Source organism: Dendrobates tinctorius, unplaced genomic scaffold (assembly GCF_039654945.1).
Source record: "Dendrobates tinctorius isolate UK_male_01 unplaced genomic scaffold, ASM3965494v1 ptg000293l, whole genome shotgun sequence".
NCBI classification, from domain to species: domain Eukaryota; kingdom Metazoa; phylum Chordata; class Amphibia; order Anura; family Dendrobatidae; genus Dendrobates; species Dendrobates tinctorius.
Window position 1 is genome coordinate 5,539,588 of NW_027361960.1, and position 24,202 is coordinate 5,563,789.

A 24,202-nucleotide genomic window follows, 5' to 3' on the forward strand; every position below is an offset into this window, starting at 1 on the left:
TGGCTTGTTGCAAACTTTAAATGACACTTTTTATGAATATCTTTGAGAAATGGCTTTCTTCTTGCCACTCTTCCATATCGGCCAGATTTGTGCAGTGTACGACTGACTTGTCCTATTGACAGACTGTCCCACCTCAGCTGTAGATCTCTGCAGTTCATCCAGAGTGATCATGAGCCTCTTGGCTGCATCTCTGATCAGTCTTCTCCTTGTTTGAGATGAAAGTTTAGAGGGACGGCCGAGTCTTGGTAGATTTGCAGTGGTATGATGCTCCTTCCATTTCAATATGATCGCTTGCACAGTGCTCCTTGGGATGTTTAAAGTTTTGGAAATCATTTTGTATCCAAATCCGGCTTTAAACTTCTCCACAACAGTATCACGGACCTGCCTGTTGTGTTCCTTGTTCTTCATGATGCTCTCTGTGCTCCAAACAGAACCCTGAGACTATCACAGAGCAGGTGCATTTATATGGAGACTTGATTACACACAGGTGGATTATATTTATCATCATTAGTCATTTAGGACAACATTGGATCATTCAGAGATCCACAATGAACTTCTGGAGTGAGTTTGCTGCACTGAAAGTAAAGGGGCCGAATATTATTGCACGCCCCTCTTTTCAGTTTTTGAATTTCCAGAAAAATTTAAAATAACCAATAAATTTTGTTCTATTTCACAATTGTGTTCCACTTGTTGTTGATTCTTCACCAAAAATTTACATTTGTTATCTTTGAAGCATGCATGATATGTGGGAAAAGGTTGAAAATTTCCAGGTGGCCGAATACTTTTGCAAGGCACTGTACCTTTAGGAAGCTATTTCCTCCAATACAGTTTTATGCACGCATTGTTATTTATGTCTCCACTCATGCTCATGTGATCATCACATTTAAAGGGGACTAAACCCATTAATACCTAATCCTAGATGCATTTGAGTTTATTTATATGGCGACACAAATTTTTTGAATATAACTTCATTGTTTCTTGGCATTAAATACAGCATATATGTTAGATGTGGCATTTAATACTCCTGACAATAAAAGTACAGCATGCAAAAAAATTTTTCTCTCGTCCTTGAATGCTATTTTATTGTGGAAGTTTTATTACAACCCAATATGTATCCATATATTTTGAATCCTCTATAGAGTTTGGCATTTCAAGGTTCAGATATATTTTTTGTTTGTAAATATATTCCTGCTATAAGTGTTTTTTTTGTATGAAGTGTCCCTTTAATTCCAAATTTAAAACTCTTTTAAATATCATTATTGTTTAAATAAAGCTCGTGATTTTACGGCAATTTTTGCTTCATCTTGTGATTATTGGTTTATATATTGTTATGGAAGTGCCGCATACCTAGGCTATATGTGCAATGTTGTGTTACTCTTAGCTCAAAAGGGTGCTTCTACTCAGTACTGAGCAAAGGGGCTGAATTCTTATGACCATGTGATATTTCAGTTTTTCTTTTAATAAATTTGCAAAAATTTCTAAATTTCTGTTTTTTTTTTTCAGTCAAGATGGGGTGCAGAGTGTACATTAATGAGAAAAAAATGAACTTTTTGGAATTTACCAAATGGCTGCAATGAAACAAAGAGTGAAAAATTTAAAGGGGTCTGCATACTTTCAGTACCCAATGTATGTCAAAGCATTCTCAACATTTCTAGGGAATATACCCACCCACAGTGACCCCACAGGGCACACAGAGATGGGGAAGAGTCTGAATGGCTCAATTAAATCAAATATAGCTAGTTGAACTGCCTTACCCTGAAAATGCCTAATGGCTGGCTCCTGCCTTGCTGCAGAGGTTGGCTACCTGTACCTGTCCTCTGGACTATGTGGGCAAAACGGGTAGGGAATTCAGGAGGAGAGTAGGTGAGCATATTGGAGATATACGCCACAAGCACGACACCCCCCTTGCAAGACATATGAATGATACATATGAAGGGGACCTGAAAGATATCTCCTGTATTTTAGAAGTGATGAGAACAAATGTGATGGGAGAAACTATGATAGGAGAATAGTAAAAAATTAGAGTGAGTGAATTTTCCACGTGAACTCCCTGGCCCCAAGAGGCCTGAGTAAACTGAATTCCGATGCCTGTTTTTTGTAAATTATTCCAGCCGTCTTAGGGTATGTGCACATGCTGTGGATTCTGCTGCGGATCCGCTGCGGTTTTGGCCCGGCGGATCCGCAGCAGTTTCTGCTGCATTGTACAGTACCATTAAAATCAATGAAAAACAAAAAACGCTGTGCACATGCTGCGGATTTTTCCGCGTGGATTTGCTGCAGTTTCTAATCCGCTGCATGTGAATTCTTTGTGCGGATTTCGCAGTGGTTTTACACCTGCTCCATTGTACAGGTGTCAAACCGCAGGGCAAAACCGCAGGCTAATCCTCAGATAAACCGCAGGTCTTTTGACCTGCGGATTTTGCAAAATCCGCAGCACAATCCGCAACGTGTGCACATACCCTTAAGGTGGGCTCTGCATGCATATAAGGCTGGGTTCACAAGTAGCGTTTTTTTTGCATTTTCACGGCGATTTTAAACAGCATCCCGTGCATCCCATGCAAAACAACAGCATCCCGTGCAATCCTATGGGATTTCGCAATGCTGTGCTAATGCTGCGGATTTTCCCGCGGCAGTATCGCATCGCGGTAAAATACACAGCATGCTCATTAATTTTGCAGAATCGCGGAGATCCCGCACCAATAGGATTGCATTGTTCTGCTTACTTCCCGCATGTGGCTGTGCCCACCATGCGGAAAGTAAGCAGAACATTTGCGGATGGTACCCACAGTCCGGAGGAGAGGAGACTCTCCTCCGGGCTCTGGGTACCATATCCCTGTAAAAAATAGAATTAAAATAAAAAATATTGTTATTCTCACCTTTCTTCCCGCCTCGCTCCACGCTTCCGGCCCCAGTAATCCTTTGCGCAAATGACCGCGATGATGTGGCGGTCTCGCGGGGCGCGACGTCTCGCGGTCATTCGCGCAAAGGACCGGAAGATGCAGGGAGCGTGGAGAGAGGCGGGAAGAAGATCGCTGGCCTTCGGAAGGTGAGAATAACAATATTTTTTATTTTTTTTTATTATTTTTAACATTCTATCTTTTACTATTGTTGCTGCATAGGCGGCCTCAATAGTAAAAAGTTGGTCACTCTCGTCAAACACTATGTTTGACGAGTGTGACCAACCTGTCAATCAGTTCTCCAAGCGATGCTACAGATCGCTTGGAAAACGCTAGCAGTCTGCAAGCTAATTACGCAAGCAAATTGCTAGTTTTTCCGCGGGAAAATCACGGGAATTTAAAATGCGATTTTCCTGCGGAATGCCATTCCAGAATTCTCGTGGTAACTTCCGCGGGAATTTCACTACGTGTGAACCCAGCCTAAGAGATTTCTTGGCTTTGCCACACATTGCCTATATGAATAGGACTCAGGTGTGAATTTATTTTTTTTCTTTTCTTTTCTTGTTACACATAGTATATATACTGTCATTGGAACCACGTCACCTAGAGTTTAAAGTGTACCTGCCATCTGTTTTGGCCACTTTAAGATACGGCCACCGCCTTTTAGGGCTTATATATAGCATTCTATAATGCTGTAGATAAGCCCCTGATCCGACCTGCAACATAAGAAAAATAAGTTTTATTATACTCATCTGGGGGGGTGGTCTGATCCGGTCCGATAGGTGTCGCAGGTCTGGGTCCAGCGCCTCCCATCTTCTTATGATCGCCACCCTTCTGCTTGCGTCATCGCTCCCCAGCTTTGTACTCCTGCGCAGGTGTACTTCTCTACCCTGAAAGGCGGTGGCCGCATCTTATTGCAGCCAAAACAGGTGACAGGTTCCCTTTAATCACCTCCAGAAAAGCTTTTGTTCATCATTTGCCTCCCACCCCCTTAGAATGAGGAGAAGTTATTAAAGAATTATCTCATGGAGAGTCCCTTTATATCTACCTTCATGTTGAAAGCAGAGATGCGATATAGATCTACTCCATGGGTAAATAATTTATATACATGCTCCACTTGAAGGCTGTAGGCAGAAGCGATGCTATGAGTATCACTTACAAGCGTAAGCGGACCCAGATGACACAATCGAGGTTAGTATGGAGAATAGAACATGGCAGGCGGCCGAAGCTGTGAGAACACATCACATCCGGCCGAATGCTTTCCATGTGACTTCGAATGTAAAATTTGCTGGATTAATTAGCGGACTCCATGTTGGGTTGGAGAGCCCCTGTTGTTCCTAAACAGTGGAAACTGCCCACAAGTGACACCATTCTGGAAACTAGACCCCTCAGGGAACTTACCTAGATGTGTAGTGAGAACCTTCAACCCCCAGGTGCTTCACAGAAGTTTATAACATTGAGCCGTGAAAATAAAAGAATCACATTTTCTCCACAAAAGTGTTTTTTTCGCTCCAAATTTAGCATTTTCACAAGGGTATTAGGAGAAATTGCTCCATGCAAATTGGGTGCAATTTCTCCTGAGTCCGCTGATACCGAATATGTGTGGGAAAACTGCTGTTTGGGCGCACAACAGGTCTTGGAAGGGAAGGAGCGCTATTTGACTTTTTGAATGCAAAATTTGCTGGAAAAGATAGTGGACGCCATGTCGCGTTTGGAGAGACCCTGATGTGCCTAAACAGTTGAAACTCCCCCACAAGTGATACCATTTTTGAAACTACACCCCTCAAGGAATGTATCTAGATGTGTTGTGAGAACCTTGAAACCCCTTATGCTTGTAACATTGAGCTGTGAAGATAAAAAAAAATCACATTTTCCCCTCAAAACTGTTTTAACTCTAAATTTAGCATTTTCACAAGTGTAACAGGAGAAATTGCACCATACAATTTGTTGTGCAATTTCTCCTGAGTATGCAGATACCCCTTATTTGGGAGAAAACTACTTTTAATGTATAATGCAATGCTTAGAAGGTAAGAAGCAAGCACCATATTGGAGTTCATATTTTGCTGGAATGGATTGAGGGTGTCATGTCACATTGACAGAGACCCTGGTGTTCCAGAACAGCAGAACCTCCCGTAAGTTACCCAATTTTACAAATAACACATCTCAATGAATTCATCTAGGGGTGAAGTGATCTTGTTGACACCACATGTGCCTCACAGAAATTTATACCATTGGGCGGTGAAGAAAGAATAAATACATTTTTTTCAGCTAAAATAATGTTTTAGGCTGAGTTCACACGTGGCGTTTTTTTCGCGTTTCCGCGGCGGTTTTAACCGCGCGATTTTGCCGCGAAAACGCGAAAAATAAGCATCCCATGCATTCCTATGGGATTCCGCAATGCTGTGCTAATGCTGCGGTTTTTACCGCGGCGGAATCGCTTCGCGGTAAAAACCGCAGCATGCTCATTAATTTGCGGAATCGCGGCGATCCCGCACCCATAGGAATGCATTGTTCCGCTTCCTTCCCGCATGTGGCTGTGCACACCATGCGGAAAGTAAGCAGAACAATTGCGGATGGTACCCACGGTCCTGAGGAGAGGAGACTGTCCTCCGGGCTTTGGGTACCATATCCCTGTAAAAAATAGAATTTAAAAATAAAAAATATTGTTATTCTTACCCTCCGGCGTCCCGCGCAGCCTTCCCGCTTCTCTTCACGCTCTCGTTCCCAGTAGTCCTTTGCGAAAATGCTCGCGATGACGTCCCTTATCGCGGGATCGCGAAGTCTCGCGGTCATTCGCGCGACGTCATCGCGAATGACCGCGAGACGTCGCGATCCCTCGAGAACTGACGTCATCGCGGGCATTTTCGCAAAGGATTACTGGGAACGGATGCGCGGGACGTCGGAGGGTGAGAATAACACTATTTTTTATTTTTTTTTACATTCTATCTTTTACTACTGATGCCGCATAGGCGGCCACAGTAGTAAAAAGTTGGTCACACTCGTCAAACACTGTGTTTGACGAGTGTGACCAACCTGTCAATCAGTTCTCCAAGCGATGCTCCAGATCGCTTGGAAAACGCTAGCATTTTGCAAGCTAAATACGCTTGCAAAATGCTAGTTTTTCCGCGGGAAAATCGCGGGAATTTAAAATGCGATTTTCCCGCGGACTGGAATTCCGGAATTCTCGCGGTAATATCCGCGAGAGTTCCGGTACGTGTGCACTTAGCCTTAGCCATTCATTTTTATAAGGGCTAATAGGAAAAATGGATCTATCAGTTTGTGATGCAATTTCTCTTGAGTGCGCCAATACTGTACATGTAATCTGGAACTACTTTTAAGGCACAATGCTAAACTCAGAAGGAAAAGATCACCATCATTTAGTGTAGATTTTACTGTTATGGTTTCTGGGTGCCCTGACCCAATAGGAGAGCCCCTGAGGTGTCAGAACGGCAGGACCCCAACCACAAATGACCCCATTATACAAACTACATCTCTCAATGAATTCATTTAGTGGTGCAATGATCATATTAACACCATGGCTGTGTCACGGAATTTTATACCGTTGTGTAGTGAAGAACAAATAATTACATTTTTACCACAAAAATTTTGTTTTAGCTTCAGATTTTACATTTTCACAAAGGGAAATGGGAAGAAATGGTACCAAAATAATTTGTCACACAATATCTGCAGAATGTAGAAATACCTCATATATGGCAGTACAGTACTGCTTAGTCATACGGCGAGACTCGGGAGAAACAGAGCAGATTTTCATACAATAGTTTGCAGACTCCATAAACAGAGCAACTAAAGCTGGAGTCACACATAGCGACTTACCAGCGATCCCGACAACGATATCAACGTGTCAGGATCGCTGGTAAGTCGCTATGTGATCGCTGGTGAGCTGTCACACACTAAAAGACGCTTTTTTTTGTTGCAAAAACTAATTTTTGCATTTTTTATGTTTTGGAGCTTTTACACAATAAAAACTATTTTACAGAAAAAAATAATTATTTTTGCATCACTTTATTCTGAGAGCTATAACTTTTTTATTTTTACGCTGATGGAGCTGTATGACAGCTTGTTTTTTGCGGGACAAGAGGACGTTTTCAGAGATACCTTTTTTATGTTTGTCTTTTTGATTGCATTTTATTGCACTTTTAGTTCGGCGGTCTGATGAAAAAGCATAGTTTTTGCCTCATTTTTCTTATTTTTTTTTTTAAACATTTTTAGAATTTGTTTTTACTTAGTCCCTGCATGAGACTTTCATTTTTAGCAGTCTGATCACTGTTATACAGCATTGCAATGCTTTATTAACTGTCAGTGCTGCAGCGTGTTAGACCATGCTCTGTGTGCTGTCATTATGACGACGTCAGGTCACCATGGCAACTATCATCAGCCCCTCGCGATAACGTTGCTGGAGTGCCAATCGAAAAGGAGAAGGAGCCCTCCTCCCTGCCTTCTAAATGCTGCGATCGACAGCGATTCTAGCATTTAGGGGGTTAAACTGCTTGGAGTGTGCGGGCCTTGCTCATGGCAGTGAGACTGGGGTGTCAGCTGTCAGATTCACTGAACTCTAGACGACATGCGCACAAAATCAACAGGATGTATCCATATGTCCAAGGGGGAAGTCCTTCCCAGCGTGGACGTATGGATATGTCTAAGGTCGTGAAGGGGTTAAACACGGATGTGTGAATGAGGATTCAGACCTCATTCACACGTCATTTTTGTTAATGTACAAGAAAAATAGAACAAATTTTATCAGTGATTTTGTTCAGAATTTCATCTGATTTTCATAAGAGTTTGCTCAGTTTGGTCTTATTTGTGTCTGTTTTTTTCATATGTGAAAATTGTATCACACTCAAATGGTATCCAATTACTGTGCAATTTGTATCGTACTAATACCACCTTTTCTCCTCAGTTTTGGTACCTTAAAAGATAAATAGCAAGTTTTCGAGACTATGGCAAGTCTCTTCATCAGGCTCAGTAGAACACAATGTCTGAAGTCACATACTTGTACGCAACAGGAAATACAGTTGTGTGAAAAAGTGTTTGCTCCTCCTTCCGGATTTTCGATTCTTTTGCATGTTTGTCACACTTAAATGTTTCAGATCACCAAACAAATCACAGAATCATAGAATGGTAGAGTTGGAAGGGACCTCCAGGATGTGTCCGACCCCCTGCTCAAAGCAGGATTCACTAAATCATCCCAGATAGATGTCTGTCCAGCCTCTGTTTGAAGACTTCCATTGGAGGAGAACTCACCACCTCTCTTGGCAGCCTGTTCCACTCACTGATCACCCTCACTGTCAATTTTTGTTTGTTTTTTAATATCTAATCTGTGTCTCCTCCCATTTAGTTTCATGCCATTCTTTGTGCAAATGAGAATAAAGATGATCCTTCTACAATGTGACAGCCCTTTAGATATTTGTAGACCGCTATTAAGTCTCCTCTCAGTCTTCTCGTTTGCAAACTAAACATTCCCAAATCCTGCAACCTTTCCTCATAAGACAGGGTTTGCAGACCGGTCACCATTCTGGTCGCTCTTTTCTGAACTTGCTCCAGTTTGTTGATGTCTTTTTTTAAAATGTGGTGCCCAAAACTGGACACAATATTCCAGATGAGGTCTGACCAAAGAGGAGTAGTAGAGGGGGTTAATGACTTCACGTGATCAAGACTGTATGCTTCTGTTAATACATCCTAGAATTGCATTTGCCTTCTTGGCTCCTGCATCACACTGTTGACTCATATTCAGTCTGTGATCTATTAGTATACCCAAGTCTTTTCCACACATGCTGTGGCTTAGCGCTATTCATCCCATTCTGTATACCTTATGTTTTTTTTTTCTTGCCCAGATGTAGTACTTTGCATTTTTCCCTGTTAAAAACCATTTTGTTAGTTGCTGCCCACTGCTCCAGTTTGTTTACATCTTTTCTCTCTTTAGTATCCCTTATTTAGCTATCCCTCCTAGCTTTGTGTTATCTGCAAATTTAATCAGTTTACCCTCAATACACAGGCCCCAGGACAACTGGATGTGCCGCCATTTATGACCACTCTTTTGGTTCCGATCACTGAGCCAGTGATGAATCCACCTTACAGTTGCCTTGTCCATTGCTTAGTTGGTCACTTTTCAATAAGGATGGTATGAGATACTTTGTCAAATGTTTTGCTGAAGTCAAGATATACTATATCTACTGCTTTTCCCTGATCCATTCAGTGATTCTGTCAGAGAAGGAAATTAAGTTAGTCTGACATGACATTAGTTGGAAACCCATTCTGGCTCTGGTTAATCACTTCATTCTTATCCAGGTACTGACATATAAGATGTTTAATAATTTGTTCAAAGATCTTTCCTGGTACAGAAGTAAGGCAGCTGGCCTATAGTTGCCTGGGTCCACCTTCTCCCCCCTTTTAAAGATGGGGTCAACATTTGCTCTTCTCCAGTCTTCTGGAACTTCTATTTTCCAAGAATTTTCAAAGATTATGGAGAGTGGTTCAATAATTTCCTCTGCTATCTCCTTCAGTACCCTAGGATGCAATTCATCTGGACCTGGAGACTTGACTTCATTTGTTACTTACGTATTCACTCACTATCTCTCTATTTATAGATAGTGTGGATTCTTCTATTGCTTCAATAGTACGGTGAAGATCAGTTGATGTTACATTTACCTTACATTCTGCCAGAAAACAGATGAAAAATATGAATTTAAAAGTTCAGTCTTGTCAACATCATTTTTTACCTCTAAAAAAAAATACTATAAAAATAGTATTGCATATTTGACTTTCCTTTTACTTTTGACATGTAGAGAGGTGAATATTCATTTTTCTTAAGTAGTGGCACACATGACCACCCAGCAGTTGCAGGAAGGCTCCGGCTAACACTGCACCCTACTGAAGAGCAATGAATACTTACTGCTCTCTGCTCACACAGTACCGGCGTGCAGAGCAGTGATTATTCCGGCAGCTACCCTTCGGCTTGCAAGCAGCGCATGACATCCCTACCATGCTCTGCTCACAAGCTTTAAGCAGCTGCTGACATCAGAACAAGATGCATCGAGGGAGCGTCGGGAAGGTAAGTGTAATGTTTTTTTATTCGGTCTCCCATGACTGCATCACGAGAGACGGGATCCACCCTTCAAGGTCAGGAAACCTACAGACATAAAAGGGTTCCAACTCTCTCTTGCATCAGTTGTGTCCGTGACAGGTGAACCTCTTCAGACATACTGTACCTGTGAAGAAGGAAGAAGATAGAAGTCATTCCCAGGCCCGGCCGGTCGGCTCATGCAGTGGGGGTGCCCTGCCTCGGCCGGTCCGGGGTCCCTGGAAGCGCCACAGTGGGTCCAGGGGGACTGCACGTTAGTGAGCGATAGCAGAGAAGCGGTGTCCCGGTCACGATTACTGGTTTGGTCATGGTCTGATGCACAGGTGCAGGTAAGTATACCCAGGGCTGGTGGTGTGTGTTCTTCTGGGGCCGCGGTCCTCGCGCATGGCTGGTGTACCTCCGGCGGCTGGGCGGGCCCCGTGTGAAGCGGCCTGGACACAGCCGGGGTGCACCCTCTATGACGCAATTCGGGACTCCCGGGAATTCGGCAAGGCTGCCGTGGCTGTTAAGGATATGTTTCCACTTGGCATATATGCAGCGCTTTGGACGCAGCGCTGCCCCCTTTTGTATGTGCGATGATTATGCATGTAATAATACCATGGGGATTGTTGAGCCCAGGCCAGAGCAATCCATGCAGGATGTAATGTTCAGAGGTCTGGATCAGAGAAACACATAGGTCCTTTCCACTGAACGATAAGATCCGATCTCTTAGTCTGCGGGAATGGAAGAGACCAGAAAGCAAAAGCTCCCTACCTCTGGCCTTCAAAAGAAGGTATACATTCGAGGAGTCTGCCTCGTCCTCCTGGGATAAAGCCCCAAAGCTGGATGCGGCAGTTGCTAAAGCATCTAGAAAATCCTCGCTACCCTTTGAGGACATGGGAAATCTGAAGGACCCACTAGATAAGAAAGCAGATACCTTTATAAAGGGCGACTGGGAAATGTCGGCAGGGTCCCTTAGGTCGGCGGTAGCAGCCACCTGTACAGCCAGGTCTTTATTGGCCTGGCTGGATTAGGTAGTCTCAAATAAAGGACAAGGCATCCAGAGAAAGCATCTTGACTACCCTCTTCCCATGATGCAGGGAGCTGTATCTTTTCTGTCAGACACATCGGCAGACTCAGTCAGGTTAGCCGCAAGAGCCACGGCCCTTTCTAATGCAGCCCGAAGGGCCTTATGGCTAAAGTGTTGGCCGGGAGACACCCAGGCCAGGTCGAAGCTTTGCGTCATCCCTTGTGAAGGGGAACACTTGTTTGGATCAGTAACTCCTTGAAAAGGCGTGGGACAATAAAAAGAAGTTTTCTAACCTGTCGGTCCCTTGTTACGGACGTTCTTTCAACTGAAGAAGATTCAGCCGTAGAAAATCCTCCAGGGATAAAAGCAGATGGGACGACAGGAAAAGAAAAAGTAGAGGGTATATGTTAGGCTCCTCCCGAGATCACAGGGAACCACCCCAATGACTGCCGGCCCAGGCAGGGGGAAGGCTGTCAGCCTTCTACCCGGCCTGTTCAAGAATATCGAATAGTAGACGGATCCATGATCTGATCAGATCAGGACTAGGATTGAAGTTCCATTCAGTACCACAGAACAAATTTACGATAACTCCCAATCGTTCCTCAGCTGCGGAACAGCAGGCCCTGGAGTCAGAAGTCCTGGAGCTATGTTTTAAGGCGGTCTTGGTGGAGGTTCCTGTGTCAGAAAGATTTAGGGAGTTTTACTCCCCCTCTTTTGGATTAAAAAAACGGATGGTTCCTTTCTGACCATTATTAATCTAAAAGGTGTTCCTGATAGTGTGCCCCTTTAAGATGGAGTCTTTTAGGTCGGCAATAAAATTGCTTTATGATAGTGTTGGATCTTAAGGACGCATACTACCACCTACCTATACATGCAGATCACCAGCAGTTCCTTACAGTGACGGTGTCACTGGATGGTGCAGTCAGGCATTTCCAGTTTCTCGCCATTTCCCCACGGGTCTTCACCAAGGTGGTTGCAGAGATCATGGCACATCTCCTTGAACAGGATGTCGTGATGGTCCCCTATTTGGATGACTTTTTAATAGTAGGCAGTTTGGTCCTGCACTGCACTACTCAGTTGAAAGGTGTAATGTCCACGCTAGAAGGGTTGGGGTGGCTTTTTAATATCAAAAAGTCACGTTTGCAACCCCTGAAGGTGCAGGAATTCCTTTTTCCTGGGCTCTGAGACTTGGGAGTGTCAGCTACCAAAGGCCAAATTACAAGGTATTTGGCATCAAGTTTTGAGGGCAGTGGACAATCCATCTATGTCCCTTGGAGGGCGATGTCCCTTTTAGGGTCGCTCACTTCCTGTATCCCGGCTGTCCGGTGGGCCTAATTCCATACTAGGACTTTATAGTGGGAAGTATTGGGTAACGACCACCAGCTTAGAGGGTGCCTGCATGGAAAGGTCTCTATGTTCTCTACAATCCAGTCCCTTCTTTGGTGGTTAAATTGATCAAACTTGTCCAGAGGGGTTCCCTGGGTAAACCACATTTCCTGGATTGTCACTACGGATGCCAGCGCCACTGGTTGGGGGCTCATTTGGGGGAGGTAATGGTCCAGGGGAGGTGGACAAGGTGAGAGAAGGGTGATTCATCTAACCTGAAAGAGTTGTTGCCAGTGGACCTAGCAATAAGTTGGCTCCTTAAATCCCTACAGGGTCAACATGTCAGAATACTTTCCGACAATCAGGTAACGTGGCCTACATCAACCGCTAGGGTGGGACCCGGTCCAGGTCTTTGATGGAAGTGACGGATCGTATATTTCAGATGACTGAAGCTCATCTGCTGTCGTTAACCTCCCTGCACATAAGAGGAAAAAAGAACATCAATGCGGACTTCCTAAGCCACAACCAACTCAGGCAGGGAGAATAGATGTTAAACCGAACTGTCTTCATCCGGTTTCTGCAGATGTGGGGATGTCCAGACATAGACCTCTTTGCCACCAGGGAAAACAGGAAGGTGCATTGATTCTGCTCTCTAAACCCCAGAGAAGGTCTGCAAGCGGTAGATGCTCTGTTGATTCCATGGGGCTTCAATCTGGCATGTGCCTTTCCCCCATAGCCCTAATTCCATTGGTGTTGAGGAAGATCTGGGAGGACAGGGCACGTGTTATCTTAATTGCCCCTTTTTGGTCCAAGAGGCCATGGTTTTCCTGGCTGAGAAGGATGTCCATCACCAACCTATGGATTTTTCCAGAACTCCCAGATCTTCTCTCCCAAGGACCAATCTTCCATCCACGAGTGTCCAGTTTACATCTGACGGCGTGGAATTTGAGAGGGCGCTATTGATAGTCATACCCATAATCTGGTAACCATTTTACTTTAGAGTAGGAAAGTATCCACAACAAGGATATACACCAGAACCTGGAATAAGTTTCTATCAGCCAAGCAGGTGCGAAGATTGGGGGAAAGGTTCAGATAGGCCATGTTCTAGAATTCCTACAAAAGGGCCTAGAGATAGGACGAACACCCTCAAAGTCTAGGTACCAGCTCTGGGGGCCCTATATAATTGTGATCTGGTGGGCAATTATTGGGTGGCTAGGTTTATTAGCGCATCGGCTAGGTCTAGGCCCATCCTTAAAGAGAGGATAATGCCTTGGGATCTGAACTCAGTTATAACAGCTTTGACAGAGTCTCCCTTTGAGCCCATTGATTTAGCCCCAATGAAACTTCTTTCCCTTAAGACGGCCCTTCTCGTTGCATTAACATCAGCCCGTAGGGTTAGTGACATTCAGGCCCTGTCCAGACTTCCATCATATACCCAGTTTCAGGAGGATAGGGTTATTTTGAAGCCTGATCACTCTTACCTGCCGAAAGTAGCCTCTAAGTTTCACAGACTACAGGAAATAGTTCTTACTTCTTTCTGTGCCAACCCCGGGAATCAGAAGCAAGATAGGCTCCATTCACTACATGTCAGGAGATACCTACTTAGATATATTTCGGTAACTGACCCTCGGAAAAGAGATAATTATTTGTGTCCTTTCAGGGGGCTAGAAAGGGGCTTAAGGTTTCAAAAAGCACTTTAGCTAGATGGATCAGGGAAGCAATTTCTTTGGCTTGTACAGCAAATGGTAAGGCGGTTCCAGAGGGTCTGAAGTCTCACTACACACGAGCCGTGGAGACTTCCTGGGCAGAGAGGTCGGAGTCGATTGAGCAGATATGTAAGGCGGCCACATAGTCTTATCCCTCCACATTTTATAATCATTATAGACTTGATATGGGTGCCTCCTCCGATCTCACATTTGGGAGATGGGGGCTTCAGACTGTGGTCCCTCCCTAATTTTCTTACCTCTCTGTAATTCTCTCAGGGTGCTGTCATGGGAGACCGAATAAATGCTTAGTTGCTTACCGGTAAAGGTGTTTTTTGGAGCCCATGAGAGCACTCTTATATTCCCTACCGTCACGTGTGGGTGAGCACTTCTTTTACTTTTGCATAATCACGTGTGAAAAACTATTTTGTGTACGGAATAATGTATATAATGCTAACCTCGGAGGTCCCTCGTGCTCTGTAATCCAAATGATGCAGGAGAGAGGTGCCGCCAATTTATGTCTGTAGGTTTCATGTCCTTGGAGGGCAGATTCCCTCTCTCATGGTGCTGTCATGGGCTCCAAAAAACACTGTTACCGGTAAGTAAGCATTTTTTTTAATGTTTTCTGATGGGGCTATGCATACCTGGATGGGGGCCAATCATAAGGAAGGGGCCATGCATGCTAGGACGGGATGGGGGCCCTGCATACCATGATAGGGATAGGGCCATGCATACTAGGACCAGATGGGTCTCTGCACACCAGGATAGAGATGGGACCATGCATACTAGACTAGATGGCACAAATTTGCGTTTCCGTGTGGTCGCCGCACACGTCAAATCGCCGCATGGGGATGCATCCGCATGCAACGCATGTCCCTGCATACCCAATGTTAAAGATAGGTACGCAGGGAAACGCTGGACGCATGCAGCGGTAGGCGGAGCGTGGGCGGCGCTTCACAGAGGAAAAAAGGAGGAAGTGGCTGCCATCCGCAGCCCTCCTCAAAGCAAGTCTGAAACCAGCCTTACAGGTCCTGAAGCAGCAAAACAGTCACAGACCATCACACTACCAGTCCCATATTTTACTGCTGGTATGATGTTCCTTTTAAGGTCCTGGAGTGGCCTAGCCAGTCTTCAGGCTTGAACCCAATTGAAAATCTTTGGAGGGAGCTGAAACTCAATGGTGCCCAGCTACAGCACCGAAACCTGAAAGACCTGGAGAAGATCTGTATGGAGGAGTCGGCCAAAATCCCTGCTGCAGTGGGTGCAAATTTGGTCAAGAACTACAGGAAACCTCTGACCTCTGTAATTGCAAACAAAAGTTTCTATTCCAAATATTAAGTTCTGTTTTTCTATTGTATCAAATAATTATTTAATGCAATAAAATGCAAATTATGTAAAAATCATACAATGGGATTTTATAGTTTTTATTTTTAAATTCTGCCTCTCACAGTTGAAGAGTACCTACAATAAAAATTACAGACCTCTCCATTCTTTGTAAGTGAGAAAACTTCCAAAATCAGCAGTGAATCAAATACTTCTTTTCCCCCACTGTAAATGGCATTTATGAAGGTGACCAATTCTCTGGACTGTAGAAGGGTATGTCTATATATACATTTAACCCCTTTCCGACATCAGACACCCTCCCTTTGATGTGGTCTCCAGCGGTGAGCCCACATCTTTCCCAACTCAGCTGTTTTGAAAAGCTAATATGTGCCCAGAACTGCGGCAGGTGGAATCGAGATCCACGTGCGGCTATTAACTGTTTAGTGTATCAGACTACCCCCTTAAGTGATATTTATTTTTTTGATTTTGATCATTATGTATGTGGCTTTTTCCTTTGTTTTCTTTTTCATTATTTCTGGGTGCATATTATTTTGTTTTTTTTTTATTCAGTTTTTCAAAAGGGGCAGGAGCAAAAATATCCCAGCTGTTCTGGTCCTTTCTTTTTCTGGTTCCTTTGTACTACTTTTTTGGGGCGTTCACCCTGGAACATAAATAACAGTTTATTTTGGGATCATCCCTCACTCTGGCGAACCACAGATATCACTAGTGACTGCCAGTCTTGGGGTTGGCACTATTGCTCACAGGTAAGACAGAAGGCAGCTGGCTGGTGCCTGTCTGGGACGTAGTCAGGAACCTGTTAATATAGTCGATGTTCTCCGTCCTTCTAGTATGGTCGATGTTCTCCGTCCTTCTAGGAGACTTGTCAACATATCTGCATGGTCGCTTATAGAAACCACAGCAGTAACAGTGCAGGAATTGCTATAACTTTCATTAGCGCCCTGCAGTTGTGTCCTGGGGATGTGGGGAATGGGATGGCATGGCGGGCAAGCTTCCTTAAACCATCCTATGGCCTAGATGTCACGGTCATCATTAACTGAGATTGGCGTTGTCGGATCCTGGCCACAAGAATGGGCCAACAACTGTATAGCACAGCTGGCACTGACAATCTGTACCCGAACTATCAATATATTACATCAGTTGATGGGAAGTGCGTTGTTTTCATGACAATAGTGTACGTCCTGGGGCAGAAGAGCTTAAAATGATGCAAAACACAAATCTTAGCTGCTTTTGAGCCCTATATGCAAACTGGTATTTTTATCTGAAAATGTGTTTATTTTCTATTCTTTGCTTTTTAGTGAATTTCCACATATGAACGATTAAAAGCAGAAGTTGAAACATGAGTTTGACATCGTGGTTTTTAGTGAGCAGTGGTGGCACGCGACATAGACTCCCAAGGGAAATGATTTTTGTCGGGAGAGATGACTGTGAGCTTATGTTACAGGTAAGTTCCTGCTTCACTTTTTTGCTGCCTATAATAATCCAGTGTTTTCTCCAAAGCACTTGCCATGACAGGTCCAGTATTGGGGAAATATGTTTTAAAATACACTGCTCAAAAAAATAAAGGGAACACTAAAATACCACTTCCTAGATATCTCTGAATGAAATATTCCAGCTGCAAATGTTTATTCATTGCATAGTGGAATGTGTTCAGAACAATAAAACATAACAATTATCAATGTAAATCAAAATGAATATCCCATGGAGATCTCGATTTGGAATGATACTCAAAATTAAAGTGGAAAATCAAATTAGAGGCTGATCCAACTTCAGTGGAAATGCCTCATGACAAGGAAAATATGCTTAGTAGTGTGTGTGACCTCCACGTGCCTGTATGACCTCCCTACTGTACAACGCCTGGACCTGGACTGAAGCATCCGCCAACTCCTGGACAGTCTGTGGTGCAACGTGACGTTGGTGAGTGGAGCGAGACATGATGTCCCAGATGTGCTCAATCGGATTCAGGTCTGGGGAACGGGCGGGCCAGTCTGTAGCTTCAATGCCTTCATCTTGCAGGAACTGCTGGCACACTCAAGCCGCTGCATGACCAGCTCTACCCTCGCCTACTGTATCCTCACCCATCTCGTTGTAGATTGTGAGCCCTCGCGGGCAGGGTCCTCTCTCATCCTGTACCAGTCGTGACTTGTATTGTTTAAGATTACTGTACTTGTATGTATACCCCTCCTCACATGTAAAGTGCCATGGAATAAATGGCGCTATAATAATAAATAATAATAATAATCATAATGTATCCTGGTTTATAATAAATTAATGAGGGTGTAGATCTCTCAGATTGGGTCCTCCAACGCGAAAACCAAAAATATGGTACAAACAGCTTGCGCATTATACAGATGGCACTGTACAATGCTTTTGTGCTGTTCCAATCTGCAGGCAATACGGGGACCTTCCTTCAGTTTCAGGAGGTAGTCATCAAGACCCTAATGTTTGGTACTCAGGAGGTGAGGGCCCCAGTACCTCTGAAATTGATGGTGCTTGTATTGTCCCAGTGAGGTTCCCCAAACTGCGAGGATGGGAAGAACACAGAAAAGGTGCTGATTAGGCTCCAAGAGGGAAATCCATTGGGAAACCTGACCTGACAAACCTGACCTGTGCATTAAGTATTGCTTTGAAGTGTACCACACATCCATGAATTCTTAAAATTCTGATTTACCTTGTTATCAGAGCACACCTTCATACTCTGATATACTCCGCACAACTTAACATATGCCAGCAATATTTACATTCAAACACCAGTAAAACAACAAGCATAAATTATTGTGCCTCTACCGTATAACAATTTATTGAGGCATGTACTTTGTTAAATTTGGTCACCTATGCTCACTTACACACCTCCAAATGAATTGCTTGAGGTCAGAACTGTGGAGTCGGAGTAGTGGAGTCTGAGTCCATTTTGGTGGAGTCAGAGTCGATATTAAGTGGACTGACTCCTAAAATATATAATAAATTTTGGAACAATATTTAAATGCAGTGTGTTATGAATGAGTCACCGTAGGAAGCAAAAACAGAAATACAAGCTGAGTCCAGAAAACCAGAGAAGTTGGCAACTATCAGATTGCAGACCCCTGAACCTATCAACACAACTAGCAGTATCCGTGGGGGGTTCCTACGATGCCCTAGACCCCTCAATCACAGCCGGAGAATTAAATAGGCCTAAAGAAAGAAAGGGGAAATCTAAACTGCCCCAGAGCAGACCCCAAAGCAATAGGCATCCCCCAACATATAATGACGGTGAAGCTAGATGAAAACACTAACACAGACAGAAAGACTGAGCAAAGACGGGGCCCCAAAACTACCTAGATAGGAAAAGACAGGAAGGCTGCTGTTTGCAATCTGCAAAAACCCTATCAAAGACATAAGCCAACAAGCTGATATGAAAAAGGCCCTGAAGCAGCTAGGCTTCAAAAACTAAATCAGCACACAGGTATTTTCAGAAGACAGAGCTAAAGGAATTCAGCACACCCCAGCAGGGAATGGCAGAAATCCAGAAAAACAAAGCAAAACAAAGTCAAAGCACAAAGCAAAAGGCCGAGCAGCAAACTTAGCTTTAGAGGAGCAGGAATTCAGACTGGTCTCCAAGGATCCCACAGAGAAATCACCCGCAGGGCAGAAGGGCATCGGCAGCCTTATATCCAGTCAGTAACTCCACTCAGCCAGTAATCATCATCAGCCCCAGGTGTTTGATAATCAGGCTCACTACCTTTCTTTACCAGAAGAGGGAGTTCTTCGGGCCTCAGTAATGAAGGGGAAAATGAACTCACAACAGTACCTCCCCCTTGAGGAGGGGTCACCGAACCCTCAACTACGCCACCAGGGCGATCAGGGTGAGCCCGATGAAAGGCACGCACCAATCTTTTGGCATGAATATCAGAGGCAGAGACCCAGGAATTATCCTCCTGACCATAACCCTTCCACTTAACCAAATACTGGAGTCTCCGTCTAGCCAGACGGGAATCCAGTACTTTCTCTACCTCATATTCCATGTTACCTTCAACCAATACAGGTTCTGGGGGTGCCACCCCCGGAACAACAGGTTCAACAAACCTCTTCAACAAAGATTTATGTAACACATTATGGATTTTAAATGTGACAGGAAGAGCCAAACGAAAAGAGACCGGATTAATAATCTCCACAATCTTGTAAGGTCCAATAAATCTAGGCTTAAACTTAGGAGAAGCCACCTTCATGGCAATATTTTTTGATGATAACCACACCATATCACCAACCTTAAACTGGGGACCAATGGTCCTATGTCGGTTGGAAAACCGCTGGGCCTTTTCCTGGGAGAGAGAGAACTTATCCACCACTTGGTCCCAGATCTGGTGAATTCTCTCCACCACAGTGTCAACACCTGGGCAGGCAGAAGGCTCCACCTGCCCTGAAGAAAATCGAGGATGAAACCCAAAGTTACAAAAAAAAGGTGACATCAAAGTGGCAGAACTAGCTCTATTATTTAAAGCAAATTCGGCCAAGGGCAAAAATGAAACCCAATCATCCTGATCAGCAGAAATAAAACATCTCAAATATGACTCCAAGGTCTGGTTTGTTCTCTCTGTCTGCCCATTGGTCTGAGGGTGAAAAGCAGAGGAGAAGGACAACTGAATTCCCAGCCTGGAACAGAAAGTTCTCCAAAATCTAGACACAAACTGGACTCCTCTGTCAGATACAATGTTCTCAGGAATCCCGTGCAAACGAACCACCTGTTGTAAAAACAGGGGCACCAACTCAGAGGAAGACGGCAACTTAGGGAGTGGTACAAGATGAACCATCTTAGAGAACCTATCACAAATCACCCAAATAACAGTCATCCTTTGAGAGACAGGCATATCAGAGATGAAATCCATTGAAATATGGGTCCATGGCCTCTTGGGGACAGGCAAAGGCATCAACAACCCACTAGAGCGAGAACACGATTTAGACCGGGAGCACGTCCCACAGGACTGCACAAAAATCCTGACATCACGAGACAAGGAGGGCCACCAAAAAAACCGACTCACCAGATATCTAGTACCAAAAATACCTGGATGACCAGCCAAAGCAGAGCAATGAACTTCAGACATCACTCTCTTCTTCCACTGGTCAGGAACATACAACTTTCCACTGGGACAACGCTCAGGTTTGTCCTCCTGGAACTCTTCCAGAGCACGTCTCAAATCGGGCGAGATGGCAGAAAGAACTACCCCTTTGCCTAAGATGGTAGCAGGCTTGGTCACCACAGGAGAATCAGCAAAGAAGCTCCTAGAGAGGGCGTCTGCCTTGACATTCTTCGTTCCAGGAAGAAAAGAAACCACAAAATCAAAACGTGTAAAAAACAAGGCCCACCTAGCCTGTCTAGGGTTCAAGCGCTTAGCCGACTCTAGGTAAATCAAATTCTTGTGGTCAGTGAGGACCACGACTTGATGCTTAGCTCCCTCCAACCAATGTCTCCACTCCTCAAATGCCCATTTCATGGCCAACAGTTTCCTATTCCCCACATCATAGTTACGTTCAGATGGAGAGAACTTTCGGGAAAAGAAAGCACAGGGATTCATTTTAGATGTTACAGGATCCTTTTGGGATAAAACAGCTCCTGCACCAATCTCAGAAGCATCCACCTCTACCTGGAATGGAAGTGAGACATCAGGTTGCCACAAAACTGGGGCGGACGTGAATCTTCGCTTCAGCTCCTGAAAGGAAGAAACAGCCTCCGGAGACCAATTTAACACATCAGCACCCTCCTTAGTCAAATCAGTCAATGGCTTGGCAATACTAGAAAATTTTGCTATAAATTTCCGATAAAAATTAGCAAAACCCAAAAACTTCTGGAGGGCCTTCAAAGAAGTGGGCTGAACCCAATCGTAAATGGCCTGTACCTTGGCCGGGTCCATTTCAATAGTTGACGGGGACAAAATAAATCCCAAAAAAGAAATCCTCTGTACTCCAAAAAGTCATTTAGATCCTTTGACATACAGGGAATTCTCCCTCAACATCCGGAACACAATCCGAATATGTTCCACATGAGAATCCCAATCCTTGGAGAAGATCAAAATATCATCCAGATAGATAATCAAAAATGTATCGACAAAATCTCGGAAAATATCGTTCATGAAGCACTGGAAGACAGAAGGGGCATTAGTGAGCCCAAAAGGCATCACCAGGTACTCAAAATGTCCCTCCGGAGTATTAAACGCCGTCTTCCATTCATCCCCATGCTTAATGTGAATAAGATTATACGCCCCCCTGAGGTCAAGCTTGGTAAACCAGCAAGCACCTTTAACTCTGGAGAATAGATCAGAAATCAGGGGTAACGGATACTGATATTTAACAGTAATTTTGTTGAGGGCACGATAATCAATACAAGGTCTTAATGATCCATCCTTTTTGGCTACAAAAAAAACCGGCACCTAAGGGTGACGAGGATGGTCTAATATGACCCTTCTCCAATGCCTCCTTAATATAGGATCGCATAGCCTCGTGCTCGGGTACAGATAAATTGAAGAGCCGACCCTTGGGAAATTTACACCCCGGGCTCAGTTCAGTTGCACAGTCATAACTCCTATGAGGAGGCAGAGACGCAGACTCATTCTCACTAAATACATCATAAAAGTCCGCCAAATAATCAGGAACATCATGCGACTGAGGAGAGGTGGAAAACACTAAAGGCACACCGACAACCCCAACTCACCACAGACACAGATTTCCAATCCAAAACTGGATTATGAATTTGTAACCAGGGAAACCCCAGAACAATAGTATCATGCAGATTATGCAACACCAAAAATCTGCAATTTTCTTGATGGTCTGGGGCGACCCGCATTACCACCTGGGTCCAAAACTGAGGTTTATTTTTAGCCAAAGGAGTAGCATCAATCCCCCTCAAAGGGATAGGCGTCTGCAGAGGTGTCATCGGAAATCCACAACGTTTAGCAAAATCCAAGTCCATTAGGTTTAGGGCTGCTCCCGAATCCACAAAAGCCTTGGCGGAAAATGTGGACAGGGAGCAGATCAGAGTAATAGCCAGAAGAAACTTGGGTTGAACACACCCCACAGAAAACGTGTGTGCAAAGCGTTTCTCTCGTTTAGGACAGACAGAAATAATATGCGAGGCATCTCCACAGAAAAAACACAACTTATTACGCCTTCTGAACTCCTGACGCTGCTCTCTGGAAAAAACTCTATCACATTGCATAGGTTCAGACATTTGTTCAACAGGTGGCAACACCTCTCGTGCAGCTTTGCTTTCGCGCAAACGCCGATCAACCTGAATGGCTAATGACATAGAATCGTCAAGACCAGAGGGAACAGGAAATCCCACCATAGTATCTTTTACGGCTTCTGACAACCCCTTCCGAAAGAGAGCAGCCAAGGCATTATCATTCCAGGTAGTAAGTACTGCCCACTTTCGGAATTTTTGACAGTACAATTCTGCAGAATCACGACCCTGGTTCAATGCCAGCAGGGTCTTTTCAGCCTGATCAATAGCATTAGGTTCGTCATACAACAACCCCAAGGCCTGAAAAAATGCGTTCACATTAGTCAGAATAGGATCATCTGGTTTCAAAGAAAACGCCCAATCCTGGGGATCAGAGAATATGGGAAGCAAGGTGTGCCACAGTCCGCGCTGCTGAGTCCACAAAATCACCTGGGATGCAAGATGTTGTAACAAAGTACTTCTTTATTCCTTCCTATGCGTTTTGGCGCCCTTCCTGGCACCTTCCTCAGGGATATTACACCAGCCATAGGAGCAGGGAATTTATAGCCCCTTCCATTAGCAATTATGGGTGTGTTCTGTTTACATATGATGTCATAATGGTCATCACTGGGGGAGGGGCCAGCATTTTTGGCACAATTTCACACAAATAACATAATAAAACAAGAAAATCCTTCAAAATACTTGCTAAAATGTACATAAAAATCCTACCAGTAAAATGATATAAAGACCTTCATAAAAATTGCAGCGGAAACATTGCCAAAGTATCCAGACTGTCAATGCAAAAACAAAAAAAAAACTTTTTTTAAAAACATTATCTCCCGACTTTCAGGGTAGTAAAACCCATGTGTTTACTGGTTTCATTGTTTTCTCTTGTGACTTATGTTGAGCGCCACCGTCCTGCTGGTATCAGTGCCTTTGGAACATAGGTTCTATGAACTATTTTTTCACAAAACTATCCTGTTAAATATGTGATACTATGGTTTGTTAAAAAATTATTATAAAAAATTGCAATGAACAATTTTCTTTATTTTTGTTTTGTAGGAGGGAATCAAGGAGCGATGCTACTATTAAATAAACTTCATAAAATAGATTATTTCTAAAATTAACTGCTTTTAAAAAACTTTTATTTTTATTTTCATTTTTATTTTTATTATTTATTATCAATAAAGAATTATCTAAAAATTACTATTATATAATCGTATTATTAAAAATGGCCTGAAAAATGTGTCTATCATCTTCCGTGTAGTTATGGTCACTATTTTATATATTAATAGTGGTGGTGTCACCCATGAAACGTGTGTCTGTTGGTCTAACACACCTGGGTTCTAGTCCCCAGGAAAGTCACAGGTCTCCATGCAGGCATAAATGACATAGTACAAGGGACAATCAGGAAAAATTATAAATTGTTGTGAGCTTATGCATATTAAATTAGGGAATTGTGAAATTCTAAATAGGATACCAACTTTGATATATATTTAAACAAAATAAATGTGTCACTAGGTGTATGTGAGACATAAAGTGTTTAGATATACCCGTGCGATCAAGAAAGTAGTCAGACGAAAAAATAAATAAAATGAAAAAAGATAGAATGAAAAAATAAATTGAGGTTTGCTTAAG

At 43.6% G+C, this 24,202-nt stretch overlaps 1 protein-coding gene across 1 annotated transcript in view; it reads left to right on the top strand.

The window, feature by feature from the left end:
- CEP170 (centrosomal protein 170) overlaps positions 1 to 24,202 on the top strand; it is a 235,105-nt gene that overhangs the window by 38,077 nt on the left and 172,826 nt on the right. Inside the window, exon 2 of the mRNA XM_073560087.1 lies at positions 16,674 to 16,819. Coding sequence (XP_073416188.1) covers positions 16,715 to 16,819 — 105 coding nt within the window. The 5' untranslated portion in view covers positions 16,674 to 16,714. The remainder of the gene's footprint in view (positions 1 to 16,673; positions 16,820 to 24,202) is intronic.